The 15379-nt window shown below is 36.9% G+C and overlaps 1 protein-coding gene across 1 annotated transcript; it reads right to left on the minus strand.

Moving 5' to 3' along the window:
• Positions 1-657: 657 nt before the first annotated feature.
• Positions 658-12404, minus strand: LOC137402364 (protein phosphatase 1G-like). The gene is made up of 11 exons (XM_068088866.1): positions 12185-12404; positions 9910-9985; positions 9292-9344; positions 8740-8974; positions 8461-8562; positions 8088-8274; positions 6621-6706; positions 5597-5676; positions 5062-5299; positions 1517-1731; positions 658-1243 (listed from the first exon to the last, which is right to left on the minus strand). Exons 1-11 carry the CDS (start codon positions 12293-12295, stop codon positions 1025-1027), a joined length of 1602 nt encoding a protein of 533 aa, XP_067944967.1. The 5' UTR covers positions 12296-12404; the 3' UTR covers positions 658-1024.
• Between the last annotated feature and the right edge of the window lie 2975 nt (positions 12405-15379).

The raw sequence follows: 15379 nt of genomic DNA on the forward strand, positions 1-15379 counted from the left end.
TTCACCTATGATTGTAACTCTACCTGTTGATAATTGTTACAGGGAAGTGTAATAATATGAACTGACACGATAAATCGCTTGTTACCTGTTATCGTTAATAAATTCATCTGTCCGTGAGTAATAATTAGACAGTAAATGGTGAACGCTTCATCTATGAAATTGATCAAGCAGACACTTGGATGATTGGTTTGAGTCACTCAAGTGAATTGTTGCGCGAGAGAACAATGCAAATCAGACGGCGTGGCGTGAATGTACTGCGCAGAGCAAGCAGATTGAATAACTCCAATTTTATCAAAATGATCAATGAGGCAAAGGATAGACACGCATCAGAATATGTCTATGCTAACCACTGGTAAGATAGGATCTAGGTATGACACGACTTAGTCAATTGAAAGAGAGATGGTGGCACTGATTCGCTTATACTCCATCTGTCCGGATGTTCTGAAAGAACACGCTCGCTTTAAGAATGTTTGCAGTGTGAGTGAAAGTAGACATGGTTGTTTGTCAAACAATTCCAACCACTAGCAGTGATAGCACTAGATAAATGCAAGCGCATGCATAGACATCAATCAACCGTTGAGAGCATAAAAACTGATGGCATAGCCATCGCCACGCATATCACGAAAGCTGACACTATAACTGAACATTGTCCATTAGTGTTGTAATCATATTTTATATATTACAAGAAGATAGTATAACAAGATATCGAGCATGGACATGGCAGTAAAATTGCTATGGAAGAATGGTAGGTTTAACAGATCCTTGGGCCAGAATGTTATGTGCACTACTTGGAATTAAAATACTATTAGTCTAGGTAATTCAGAAGTGATAGCTTAAGACGAGTGGGCTGTTAAAACACCCATAACAAACAGCCATATAAATTGCAGGTTTATACGCAAAACAAAACAGACTTGTTATGGCTAGTGGCTACCGGGTGTAGTGCACAGGAGCGCGTATAAGGAATTTTATAAACAATATGTAGTGATATATACATTTCTTGCGATTGGCATCTCCTACTGCTCACTCAAGGTTTAGATTTCTTTGCCTTGGGCTCCTCTTCACCCTCCGTTGTTGCCGCAGGAAGATCCTCTGACCAGGTATAATCAAAACCTGTACTAGAAGTCCGATGATTTTTAGGGTCTGGTCGTGTAGATTTTTGTAAATCAATGATGATGCAGGTCATGTTATCACAGCCTGTGCCATCGCCATCCGCAGTGTCATCCGCAAGGACTGAGAAGAACAACTGGAAAAAACCTCTCATACATTTGAAACACATAGCAACAGCAATTTTGCAAATTCTAAACATTTAAATTAAGCTGAACAGCCCAATAGTATCTCTGCAGTGACAGAATTGATTATCTTTGAGAGTATTTGACATCCTTCAAACACAATGCTTTTGTCAAATGTACAAAAACTTCGCTTGAAAGGCCTAATGTTCAAACTTGATCTGCCTTCATAGGCCAGAACCACAATAAAAAGCCACAGAGAGGGCGAGAGATAGACAACAGCCACTCACATCCTCACATATCTGTGAAATCTTATCCCCGCGATCTATCCTCTCCTTCACAAAGTCAACAGACTGCTGACTAGTAAGAGAGTTCCAGATGCCATCACATGCAACTATGATAAACTCATCATTAGGATTAAGTGTCTCCTGCTGTATGTCAGGCAAGGCACTGATCATTTGCTCCTCAAGTGGCAGCTTCTTGTTCCTTTTGTAGTTGTGGTCTCCTGTACAAAGGTGAGCCATGTGAATATAGCTGGTTTGAAATCCATAGAAACCAAACACAGTGAAATGCATAAGAATTGACTGCTGTCCAACTTAACACATTACAAAGTGATTCAAGCGAACATGAAAAGTTTTTTTCCCTTTGTGGCCATATAAAGATCATAACTTTATTGATCTACAGGGCGGTAACTCCATAAACTTGAGCACTAAATAGAACAGAAAAATTATCATTGATTTTTCTTCAAAAAGCATTGCGCAGATTCCTAGCACAATGCTGCACAAGCCCTCTTTTTTACAAAAGTTTAAACTTAAGGCTATAGAATCACAGGAGTTCATTATGGAACAAAAGTTTGTTCAACTAGAATACTATTTGAATGGCCATGACAATGCACCTAAGAGTTGTCAAGTCATGTACTAATCAAGGCTTAACTTTTAAAAATTTTCTTTGCAGTGTTTATCATATGTACAAATTACTTGCAGAGTCTACAGTCTCTGTGCAGAAAATTCTTTACTTTGTGTAAAAATTCAGATCTACTGCTAGGGAAGTACATAGAACAGCCACCCATGAGCTCGCATGCCTCACAGAAAAACATATGACACGACTATCAACTTTCATGGCAGCATTATCTGTAATGGTTACTCTGGATTTGATCAGCAACGGTTGCAGTAAGAGAACAAACATGGTTACCATAACAACATAACAAAAAACTAATAACCGATTTTTTATAAATATAATGAATATTGTCGCTCGACAGAAAAGCGTCAAAATATGAATCAAGAAGGAATTGAATTGTATCTGAAAACAGTACCAGCAGGACACCTCTACATGTAGATTTACTTACACTTAAAATCTAATCTTTAATACCTATGCATACTAGAACTGCCCTATCAACCACACTACGTGACTTACCTTCACAATTACGTGAAATTCACACATGTACCACAAAATAAAGCAGATAGTGTTACTAGTTTATCATACTCAAAGTAAAAAATAAAATGCCCCGACGAATATGGCATAATTATGTTAAAGCAAGCAAGTTCAAGTAATAATAAATTTATAATATAAAATAAAAAACTGAACCTTGTTATATAGGCAAGTATTGCTAACGAAACCAGTTTCACTGGAGGCAAAAGTTCTGACCATATCTAACTTTAACGCCAGGTCATGCAGATATGAGAACAGCCCTAAATACTATACAAACTTATATTGTATAAGAACATTATAAATCAACTCAAGTAGTTTGTATAAAATACCAAAAATATAATATAACATGTCACTAAAATATTTGTAGAGAACAAGTTTATTTGTACTGCCTTAATTCACAGCTCAAATTTTTACATGAGCAGCAACTCTAACCCTGGTAAAACCTGTTTCATTACAGTCTGAGATGCAAATAGTTATTCTTATATAGAAAACTCATGACAAATTTCCAAATTAGTGAAACTTTTTTTTAGCAAAAATTTCTGCTTGATAAGAGAACTATGAGTAATTAATACGGTGAAATTGGTATTTGTCATCCTTGAACCATAATCTTCGATGAAAATCTTAATCTCCATTGCAGAAGTACATATGGAATGGGAGGCAATTTTACAGCGATTCAGTGAAGTAGAAATAGTAGAAAAGAAGTCCAGCCAATCACAAGACAATGAATTTTTTGTTACACACGCTATCTTAGAAGTAACATAAAGTGGAGCAACTGCATAAAGATTATCTAATAAAAATGATGTTCTTTATGAGTAGATGAATTACTTATTTGGGTTGTGTCAACATGAACTACTCGTACACCATTGCAGAGTAAGAAGACTCAGGAAGTGACAAAGGAATGTTTATTAAAATTTTGGTTCGGTAATCTACAACATAAGGAGTTGTTTGCTCTTTCCTAATACTGTTATATGAAGGAGAAAGCAATTCTTAACTTTGCAAAGAACAATAAAACCTCAACGTACGAAGTTGATTCGTTCCATTATTTGTGTTGTATGTTGAAGCTATGGCGTGTTGGGACAAATATTGCCATCGTGTTCAACTCATTACAGAGCCCACTAAACAACAGCATATACTTCCAAGAAGCTAGAGCAATGGTCAAAAAACTTGGACACAGCGATAGTCAGTCTCAATGTTGCCTTGAACACTGTTTTAATTTGATTAATTTAACAGTGAATCTTCATTAATTATGAACAAAAATAATACTTAGAATGTGACACATCTACTCAAGCATGTTTCCAATTTAGTAATTTATTCAAACAATCCTCAAACATTCCTTAAATTAAAAAAGTTCAAGTCATGTTAGGGATGTAGTGAGACTGACTATCGTGTCACAAGTTTGTGCTCATCACTAGATATATAGCATGAACAAATGCATTATATAAAACAACTAAAAGTTAAAATTTAAATTAAATGTAAAAACTAAATTAATAAAAGAATGATCGGTAATATTTAGTTACTCCTTTATCTTGTAGACACGTAGCTAAAAGTGCGAGTGTAAATTCAGTGGTAGTGGCAAAAAATATTTGGGTAACTCCTACTAAACATAGTGACTTAAAGCTCATTTATATATTTTATATATATTTTCGATTTTGACCATCTTTTACATTTGTTTACGAGATTGGAATGTTGGCAAGAAATGTTCGCTATCGTATGTTGGAAATTGCTTCCAATGTTGAAATACTTTGATTAACATTTTCCGCCATATGTCGAAAAATTCATATGTAGAGATGAATGTCAGCTGAAGTTTCATGAAGGTATTTCTAATATATCAAGTTGGGTTTTGACTGTAATTGGTTATGATACAGCGAAAGTCACGCTCTGACTGTAGCTGGTTATGATATAATGTATTGACCTTCTGTTCACCAAACTTCCTCTAAATTTATTAAAGTTTACCCAAGCACTCATTGAATGGGTGGTGGACCTTCCTAGAATACAAAGCACTAATGCATTCACGCCTCTACTGTTATCCCATGCAATTTGAACTCATATGAAAAACCTGCATCGCCTTTCTCAGCCGAAGCTGGCAATCTCAGTTTCCCTGATAACACTACATTCCAAGACTTACATACTGCACCTGGCTTACACATGAGTACATGTCTAATAGCTAGGCAGTGTGTGTACATTAAGCACTGGGATAAAGGTAAAAGGCTTGTAACTAGAATATGTCCTATAATGCAATGAATCTTTTTAAAAAAATTGATATGCTGTGATAATAATTTAGGCATTTATTTAGAGCAAATATCTCCACGTTTGATACCGCACTGTTTATAGCTATCTGTAGAGTTGAGCTCAGTTAATAGATACTATACTCTGGCATACTTTGTAGAAATAACAAGAAGTTACTTACCGATAGCCCGAGAAAGATTAAGGTTCCCGTTCACTCTTCCATCAGGAGTAACAAAACCACCAGCTTTGCATATGCGATCTCGCTCCACCGTATCTTCCGGTTTGTGATCAACAGACATGTCTACAGCCTTTCCATTTCTAGAGAGCACACATCGGGAGTCACCGGCGTTAGCGACATACAGCTTATTACCACGAAGGAGCGCAAGGCAAGCAGTGCAGCCACTGTCTGAGCCTGGAACCTAAACACGCAGACAACACAATTAGTTGCTGTCAACTTCTACCCAAAAACTGCTACTTTACTTCCTATGCTGTCACAAGCAGCGCCATTTACGTTCTCGAATTTTCCCTCATTTTCTACCTAGATGAAATATGGAAAGATCCGATAAAAATAAAAAAGTAGTTCATAAAAGCTACTATCTACCTCATGGAAAAATGTTGTGAGTGACTAGTAATGCAAGCTTGTGGTCAGCAATGCCAAGCTTTCCTAAACCAGTCTACGATTATTGTAGACGATACGTTAATGTTAGCTTATGTACCTTTAGATAGTCTTCTGACTCTGTAAACTTGAGGGCCATCTCCTGACTCACCCTCATCTCCTCTGTATCTTCCTCACTCTCTGAAAAGTAAGGGTTTAAAATATCTCTTCCATGGACAAACACATTTGCTATCTAAAGAGGTTAAATACATCAAACATTTTGATAGATAAGATGACATTTACAACATCAAAAACACATTCAAGTTAGAAGGTTGTTTGATAGGCAAGTTATAGAAACCGTTGAATAAACTTTACTACACTAGCCTTCGTCGTGAAACTACACTAAATCTGAGTAGAAGTGACTATAAAAAGAAAACTGTAAGAGAGATATTACAACAAAACCCCATGAAAAAGGTCAATATTGAATTACGCTACGTTTCCTCTTCAATAACAAATTGGATTATAAACCATAGAACCTGGCATACCTGTCTTTACAAACAGTTTGCAAGAAACTCAAGTAAACAAGTTTAGCGACGCCAACAGAATCGATAAGACTGAGTATCAAGCATTGCTGAGTATCAACTTTAGAAGATCACACTTCCAAACACCGGACTAGGTTGAGGTATGCAGGATATTTATGACAGTTACTGATGCCTAACTTTATACAGGCACTTGCAATATGCTTCAATTATTCTAGAGTATACCATTCTAAGTTGACCTTTCCATATAATATATATATATATATATATATATATATATATATATATATATCTCTTTTTATATCCACCCAGTCAGGGATTGTTTCATAGGGAAGTTTTATAGGAATGGTATGAACTTAAACCCATGACATAAAGAGTGAAATTGGAGTTAACCATATCTGAAGCTTGCCTCATTAATTCAAAATATACAACTTATAAAATTAAATAAAATCTTTTTGGCATAAAATTCACAAACATATCAGTTATAAGTCTATTACTATGTTTCAGAATATGCAAGTTTCATCAACACATTTTATGGTAAACCATCAGACACGTCTCAGCCTTGTTCTTAAACACTCAAAGGAGAAAAATTCGATATACTCGCACCACTGTCAATGTCTGCTGTCTCCCAGTCTTCTTCATCATTGCTGCTATCCTCCTCTTCCTCCATTTCCTGTTCGCCTGCCGCAGACCTCAAAGAGAAAGTGTGATAGAATAAGTTCATATACACTGCAAGAGCAGAAGTATTTACTGCAGATGTAGCACGGAAACTGTCCAACATTATTTAGCGATTATTGACACTATGACTGAAGGTGACAATTCCGCAAAACCTCCTTTTCTTTGCATTGAACTTGACCCACCTTCTATATAAATACTGATGTGAGAAGGTATACAAAGATGCGACAGAGATAGAAATTGGAACTAAAGTAACAGTAAAATACCTTCATCTCAACAGTTGAACAATTGATAGATGATGAAAGCTGGTGACACCTACTCAATGTACTAGGTATGATAAATGTTATAAGTTTATAACACTGAGTTGACTACCCTGTATGTTACACATATACAGCTTCACCAGTACTGGCTAATAACTAGCTGCTATTTGCATTAAAAGATCAGATCAAAAATTCTTCTCTACTGAATCTCATAGACGTCCAATCATTTATTGTCTGGACGTTCAAACAAAATTAATCATTCAAGGCTGCAAATCATTAATCTCATTCCCCATACCTTGCAGGCTACATCTAATCATGGCTTTGACACAACTGGCATGCTGCAATGCCTGCATGTGCAAAGACAAAACTGCTGCAAGAACTCTAGAAACTACTAAAATCTTTATCGATGCTTTGCTAAAGAGTTAATGGCTACTAGAGGGCTACTAGAGGGCTACTAGAAAAGCTGATCGAGTTTAGGATCCCTAAAAAGACTGAAAGCATTGGTTTACTGTAAGACTGGCCCTGCTGACAGGAAATAAGACTGGCCATACTAACAGGGTGTAAGACTGGCCCTACTAACAGGGTGTGAGACTGGCCCTGCAGACAGGAAGTAAGACTGGCCCTACTGACAGGGTGTAAGACTGGCCCTACTGACAGGGTGTAAGACTGGCCCTAATAACAGGAAGTAAGACTGGCCCTGCTGACAGGAAGTAAGACTGGCCATACTAACAGGGTGTAAGACTGGCCCTACTAACAGGGTGTAAGACTGGCCCTACTAACAGGGTGTAAGACTGGCCCTACTAACAGAGTGTAAGACTGGCCCTACTAACAGGGTGTAAGACTGGCCCTACTAACAGGAAGTAAGACTGGCCCTACTAACAGGGTGTAAGACTGGCCCTACTAACAGGGTGTAAGACTGGCCCTGCTGACAGGAAGTAAGACTGACCATACTAACAGGGTGTAAGACTGGCCCTACTAACAGGGTGTAAGACTGGCCTTACTGACAGGGTGTAAGACTGGCCCTACTGACAGGGTGTAAGACTGACCATACTGACAGGGTGTAAGACTGGCCCTACTGACAGGATGTAAGACTGGCCCAACTAATAGATCGAACAACCAGCAAGTAAACAGAGCTTACTTCTTGCTTGTGGATTTTGAAGGTTCAGCTATTGATATCCCACTGCCTCCTGCTTCGTTCCGACAGGCATCGCCAGCAGGTGACTCGGTGGCAGGTGCCTCATCTAAAGCCTCTCCATTTTGACTAGAACTTTTAGACTGGCTCACTAATTTGGATGATTCACCTTCATCACCCGCTCCAAGTTTTGCTGTTGCAAAGCAAACAAGAGCAAGTTATATGACAGACGTTGTGATACGAATGCATACAGACTGTTGTTGTGAGAACAAGACAAAAGTACAGATTACAGAAAAGTTTCTTTCGCAGTAACCTAGAGCTGCAAGAACCACAACACTGACTACAACACCTTCTAAGTGTTATAGTAGGGCACACATACAGTCTGTAGAGCCTCTCGTAAGTTGTCCATTGGTGAGGCGCTGCAGCACTTGCTCTACAGGGAGACAGGCATCTTCCAGCAATCCAGCCGTCTCATCCTCATCTGAAAATAAATTGTGTTATAATCAATTCTTGCAGAGACGTGTAAAGACATGACATACTCTAGTAAAAATCACCAAAAATCATCAACTCTCTACAATCTGATGTTTACTGACAGCGGCAAAACAACACCGCAAACTATGAGTATCTTGTGTAGCCATCGGGAGTTATCTGGACCTACCACAGTCATTAGCTGTTGACTCAAGTTCATCGTCTGCAAGGCCATCTTCATCCTCTTCATCGTCATCTGTTTGGCGCCGAGCCAGCCTAAGAACATCAGGAGGAACGGGTGATTCAGCCCGCCCCGCCATGTCTTTAAGAATTTCGACAGTACTATCCAAGGTTATCATCCGGTCAAATTCAATAAAAGAGTTTATTAGAGCTTCTTCTGTCTTATTCTCCTTATATCTCTTTGACTGTAAACAGAAATTACATGAGATAACTATGTAAGAGCGTCTAACATCTCATGATATCTTGATATTTGCAGCCATGGCATATGGTCACCTTCTAATGTTGACTAAAGGAACTAATTCTAGCACTTGAGTAATGCTGTAGCTAATGGTGAGAATCGAAACAGTACATTCAACATAGTGCGCCTAAAATCATTCCATACATCATCACTCATGGCATTTTCTAAAGAGGTCTATATTTGGAATGAGACTGAGTAAAAGCTTCAATAATTTTGCCAAGTGCATTAAAACAATCTGTTGTTAGCCACAAATGCATGAATTACCTCTTTTAGGAAATCAGGCAACATCTTAGCGCAATATTGTGCAACCTCTGAACCTAAAAAAGAAAGGGTGGATCACAGTACAAGCTCCTGAGTATGGAAGCTTCTCAAACTATAACCAGCCGCTTTTTATCGTTAATTAAAGAGTTTAGTTACTGTAATTAACATTCAGGCCACAGCATAACTTTTTAAATCAATACTTCCTCGCTTGATCCACGAGTGAAAATATCATATTTCAATTATACACCATTTTGATAAACTATTCAGACTCCTAAATACCGGTAACAAATTTACTTATTTTAGTAATGTGTGCCCGCTGTCATTCTAACAACCATACATTAAGCAAACTATCAAATACGAGTATGACAATATCACCAGCCAGCGCTCCTGGTATGACAATATCACCAGTCAGCGCTCCTGGTATGACAATATCACCAGCCAGCGCTCCTGGTTTGAAAGGAATGATATTCTAGGGTAAAGGTGGTAAACCAAACAGCACTGCATGAAAGAAACCCTCATTATGGCAAGCAAAATAAAGAACTACGAAAAAGCACTATTGATCGTTTCATGGTGAAAGCTCCAAACAAGATTGCATGTAGCTTCTCTATAATGTATACTCACCTCCGTGTCCATCATAAACTGCAAACAGCATGCTTTCTGTCTCCGGATCAAAATCACAACAGCAGTTCATAGCATCCTACAACATATTAATACTCTCAATACATTTCCAATGAAATAGATATTTTGGTAGCATTTAGTGATGCAAACTATATGCAAGTATTTAACGATATTATAATATAAGTTCCAACTTGTGCCAGATTGTTTGTTACCATGCTTCCAGAGATAAAAACAATACATTAATATTTTAGTACTTGAAAATTATTGACAACCACCTTTTGCCATATCAGAACCCTAATTGGTATCAATATTTTGCCTTCACCAGAATATGAACAACAGCCATGGGTTGTGCGCTATCCTAAACTCACACCATCGACAACCTCTATAAGCATCATCCATGCTCTTAGTTAAAATTACCACTAGCCTTGACCAATAGACCTACCTTTTTCTAATTAGCCAGAGAGTTTACATATGATTGAAGAAAGGCAATATTAATCAATGATAGACAATATCAATAGTGAGCAGTAGATGAAGGAAATATTTTATTTTCTTAAGCTAGCTGAGGCCAAACACCTGCTTAAACTACAATTTACACAGAAGATTTCTGGCAGAGACTTTTAATACTGTTACAATTGATGCATAAAAGTTGCTTATCTTAACAATATTTTTTGTTATTACTTATTAGATCTGGAGAAAACAAAATACCTTTTAGGCCAAAAGCAAGAAAAAAAGCAGAAAAAATACTAACATGATACACAAAATAAATTATGGACCATATTAGTGACATAAATAGATGATTAAAACTCTAGATTGCCTGTTTTAATTACACCGTCTTATTGGACCCTGTGAAGTCTTTGTCTAACATGATTTGTATAATAACAAAGGGTGTATTGAGTACTACATATATAAACATTTATCATGATGTAATAATAGAGTTAATAATAATAGATTGCTCTCTAACTAATAAATGAAAGGAGTAGCTATGGGTATTATTAAAATACATATGCATTTATTTACCTACAAAATATTTTCAAAATTGGCCCACTACTCCACTTTACTTCGTCTATTTTGTGAAATGTTTTGGTCACGACACACAAACAATTGACCAATATATAATAGCACCCGCATCAAAGTCTTATAAAATTGATTTATAGATGATAGCCAGACAATACCGCAAGTACCTTTTGTGCGAATTTTATAGGTAATAGCCAGGCATAAAAGTGTTTTTGCGCCTATTCTATGTAGAAGTTGTAATGCATGGGAGTGTTGAGCACTTTAAAGCGCTGACTTTTAAATAGTGATTTAAACGTGTCTGCTTGTGAACTTATGCGAACACATGATTTTGTTACGTTCTCTCGTATGCTAGCATTCCATTCAGATTAGCTTTCACTAAAATTTGTTCACATTTAATTGCGCATTTCGCTTTAACAACCAAATTTGATTTATTGCCAGCTTATCAACCTGATAAATAATGCTTTGACAACCATTGGAATTCTATGGGGTGTGCTGCCAGAGTATAGGAAAACATCATCGTCCAAACTACATTGGAATAATTATAGTTGGCCAACGTTGCAGCGGTCACATGGAAAAGGAAGCAAATAGCTCTCACTACTTGGACAAGGTAGCCAGACAACGTTTGCATTGCAAAAACAGGAGACAGAAGTGATGTGGAGAAGTGTGTGCCATTTCCTACATAGTTAGGGTTGCTTACCCTTGCCGCTGCCAAGTAGCAGTCCAAACAAATCCTATGCTAGCCCAACATGATAATGAGAGGCCAAACTGCCTTTACTATAATTGTCAGAACAACACACTGACTTCATAGGACACTGACTGTGTGGCTAAGCCAAGCCACTACATTGGACAGACAACCCTCCTGCGAAGCATCGATAAAACCAGCCCACTACAAGGAGTAGGAGTTTTTACTAGCAAAATTGCTTATCCTTGAGGTGCACACTATAATATCTCCAAACTTACCCCAATAAAACAAAAAACAATTCGTAACTATTTTGAAATCATCTGGTTGCCCCCTACTTGCCTAGGCATTGAACATGTAGCACAGCATAATGAAGTCTTGAATACCAGTGGTCATTGTGAGATACAACAGATTTGTGTACTACAAACAATTAATAGATTTTTACATATGCTAAATGAAACACAAGGACAGGCTTTCTAAGCGTAGTTGGTTCATGTGATGAATCCGTGTTAGATACGTTTTAATTTTCGGCTTTCCATTTGTCTTTATAAATCAGCGATTAGAAAACAATTCTGAGCAACAAACCTCTTGTGTCATACGCCATCCTTGCATACTAGAAGCCCCATATCTAATTCTGGAGTTTTCTGAATCTGTACTCTCACATGTGGTGACTGGGGAAGAATTGTATGCACCCATATTAATACTGACTTTACCGCAAGAAGATCGTCCAAGAAGTGAAGGACATTACTAATTAGTTCCTTTCGAGCTGTCAGCGATAACACCCGTTTTACATTGATTCATTGTGGGTTCTTGTACAAAAAGAACGAAGATAAGGATAAACTATCGTAAAACAAAACCCACGAATCTTGGATAATCTTTCTTTTGTCACGAACTAACGACAAAATACTCAACTACATGTATCGGTTTGGGTTTTCACATTTTCACAGGCAGAAAAACTGGTTCATAAGTTGTAGCGCCCGTCGCGTGTTATCGTACAATGTAGGTCTTGAGCCGCAAGTTGGTGTACAGCCTCGAGCGCAATATTCAAATTAGCATTACACACACGCAAATCAACCAGTATTTACGTACTAATCACTCATATTCAAAACGACCGAATAATTAATCAAACAGTTTCATTTTTCTATGTTTTTATCTCGTCTCTGCTATAAAGGAGAGTAGTAATATACAATTGCTAAAAGATAGACGAAAGGAATTAAGAGTGAATTTGTTTTGCAAAGCTACAGCCAGTGGGGTGATTAAAGATACATATAAGCAAGAGCCCGAACAAATCTATAATACTCGTCAAGAGGGAGGGTTGTATGTACCATCAATAAAAATCAAAGCTTATTTTAATTCTTTCTGGCCTAGAACCACTCGAGAAATCAGAGATGGAATTTGATAATTTCGGCACACCCTTTTTGGCAACTTTTGGCCCGGGGACATTGTAATCAATGTTGTATTTATATCATTGTAAATATTTTGTATATGGCATTTGATTCATTAATTCATTTTCTTTTTTTTTGTTTTTTGATTCACATAGCAGTATTAGAAATAGATATTATATGATGTAAATATGAAATATCGAAGGAATATTGTTGCAATACTCTTTAGATACAAATACAAGCCGAAAGCAAAATTAAAAACACTGAAAAAAGGGAAGAAGGGAAGAAGGGGAAGAGAGAGGAAAGAAAGGAGGAAGGGAAGGGAAAATTTTTGCTGGTATACTGTTTAAAATAAAGAGTTCCCACGTATTTTGCCTCCTGCGTGAGGCTTTCAGTGGGAAAAACCCGATCCGATCCGGTCTCTGCCAAAGGGTTGGTACCAATAACTTTCAAAAAGGCCACACTATCATATGATTCCGCATACCGTGTTACAGTGTTTTTTGGAAAATGAAACTAATAGTGTTATGTGTTTTGGGAGATTTTATGATATACACAATTAATTCGAATCCACGCACAGCATCAGGGCTGAATTTGCTTTTGTCATCATATTCTATTTTGACTGTTTAGTTCATGCACTTTTGCTTAGCTTGCGTAAAGTAATTTGATTAACACTGGTTTTGGTACTAGTGAAGATATTGAGCTATTGTTAGCAGCACTGATGTTCACCAGTAAAATATACTTCTTTCTTCTATGTCCAACAATTAAAATACACAACTAACCAAATTCTAAAACAATAATAGTCTATTATGACAGTGACTAAAAATTAAAATAGCCAATAAAAGTTAAACTCTCACTCGAATGGTAGTCCATGTTCTTTGGTCAGTCCCCTACGGCTGTGGGTCTCAACATTCAATTGGAAATCATGAGAGTCCATAGATAGTCTCAACAATAATACCATGAAGGAGAAGAGGCTCAGCTGGTAGTGAAGAAGGAGGCTCCATAGGCAGGGAAAAAAGGCTCTGCAGAAGCGAGGGAAAGAGGCAGAATCATTGGAGCTGTTCTTTTTTATGGATGTCTCTGTTAGCCTGTGAGGTGTTTAGGCACTCAGGTTCGGTTCTTGTTGTTGTAGAGGGTTGGTATTTGCGAAGACTAGTCTTGAACACATTTTGGGAGTGTACTGATTGAAAATGATGACTAACTAAATGTGCATATGTAACCCTTTTTTTATTCCAACATGTAGGTTACTGACAGAAATTATTTGCAGGCCACAAACACTCTTTCTGTTTCTTTGTATTACTCAAATGCATTATATACTTGTAACGAGGGCCACAAAAACAGTTAGTAATCTATAGACCACCAATTTAGGTAGCTGAGTCTTTTACATATAACATGCTAATGACTAATGCTTAGAATAGCTTGAAATTTGGTGATTTCAAAGACTGATGCATAATAAGGTGTTAACAACTTTTATTGTATAAACTTGGATTGGCTAGGCTTTTAGAAAAGTAAAAAAAGAATAAAAATAGCTATTTATTGCTAAAGTTTAGGTGATATTAGCCTAACCATCAAGCTATAATTTCAATGTGTGAAAATGTTAATTGTCTTAAAGTTATATGGCAAGAGACTCTCCATGACCTCATTTCATCGACCATCAGAGACTGGGATGAAACAGGTTAAAAAAAATTCATTCCATGGTACTTTTTGATTTTTTATCAAGTTCCGAAAATCTTTGTACCAATACACAAAGTATTTTCAAATTTTACATAATGTGCTAAAAGAGTTGTGCGCAGAGCTGAATCGAATTTGACTCCTAGCTAATACAAGGTTATGAAAGGTGTACTCTTGGTTATATGTAGCAAAACACCTTTGCAAACCAATTGTTTTCTTTATTTAGCAAAGCATGTTTTACGAGACCTGAATTCCAACAAAAGCTTTGCAAGTCATGATGAAGTTTGCTATCTATACACACTAGTGAGAACAGTTGCAATAAAGAACACTATAGTGCAAGAAGTTAGCACCTTTTCTCAGCCACTGAGAAAATGGCCTGCAGGCAGCTAAGACAGCTCTAAATTACAGGATGCATTGATTAAGGGCACTCCTTAAATGAGTTCAATACAGCAAATAATATTTTATAACATATAGACATATACAAACATATAGACATATACAAACATATAGACATATACAAACATATAGACATATACAAACATATAGACATATACAAACATATAGACATATACAAACATAGAAATATACAAACATATTTAAAAAGTTTTGATCGACTTGCTCAACCTCAATTCTCATTTGCAGAAAATGCAATTATTTTCGCGAAGTCATTTGTGAATGTTTTTTTCTCTGTTATTCAAATATTGGTGCATGAGGATGTTCTATGTAATAC

Source organism: Watersipora subatra, chromosome 1, assembly GCF_963576615.1.
Source record: "Watersipora subatra chromosome 1, tzWatSuba1.1, whole genome shotgun sequence".
Classification (NCBI taxonomy): Eukaryota; Metazoa; Bryozoa; class Gymnolaemata; order Cheilostomatida; family Watersiporidae; genus Watersipora; species Watersipora subatra.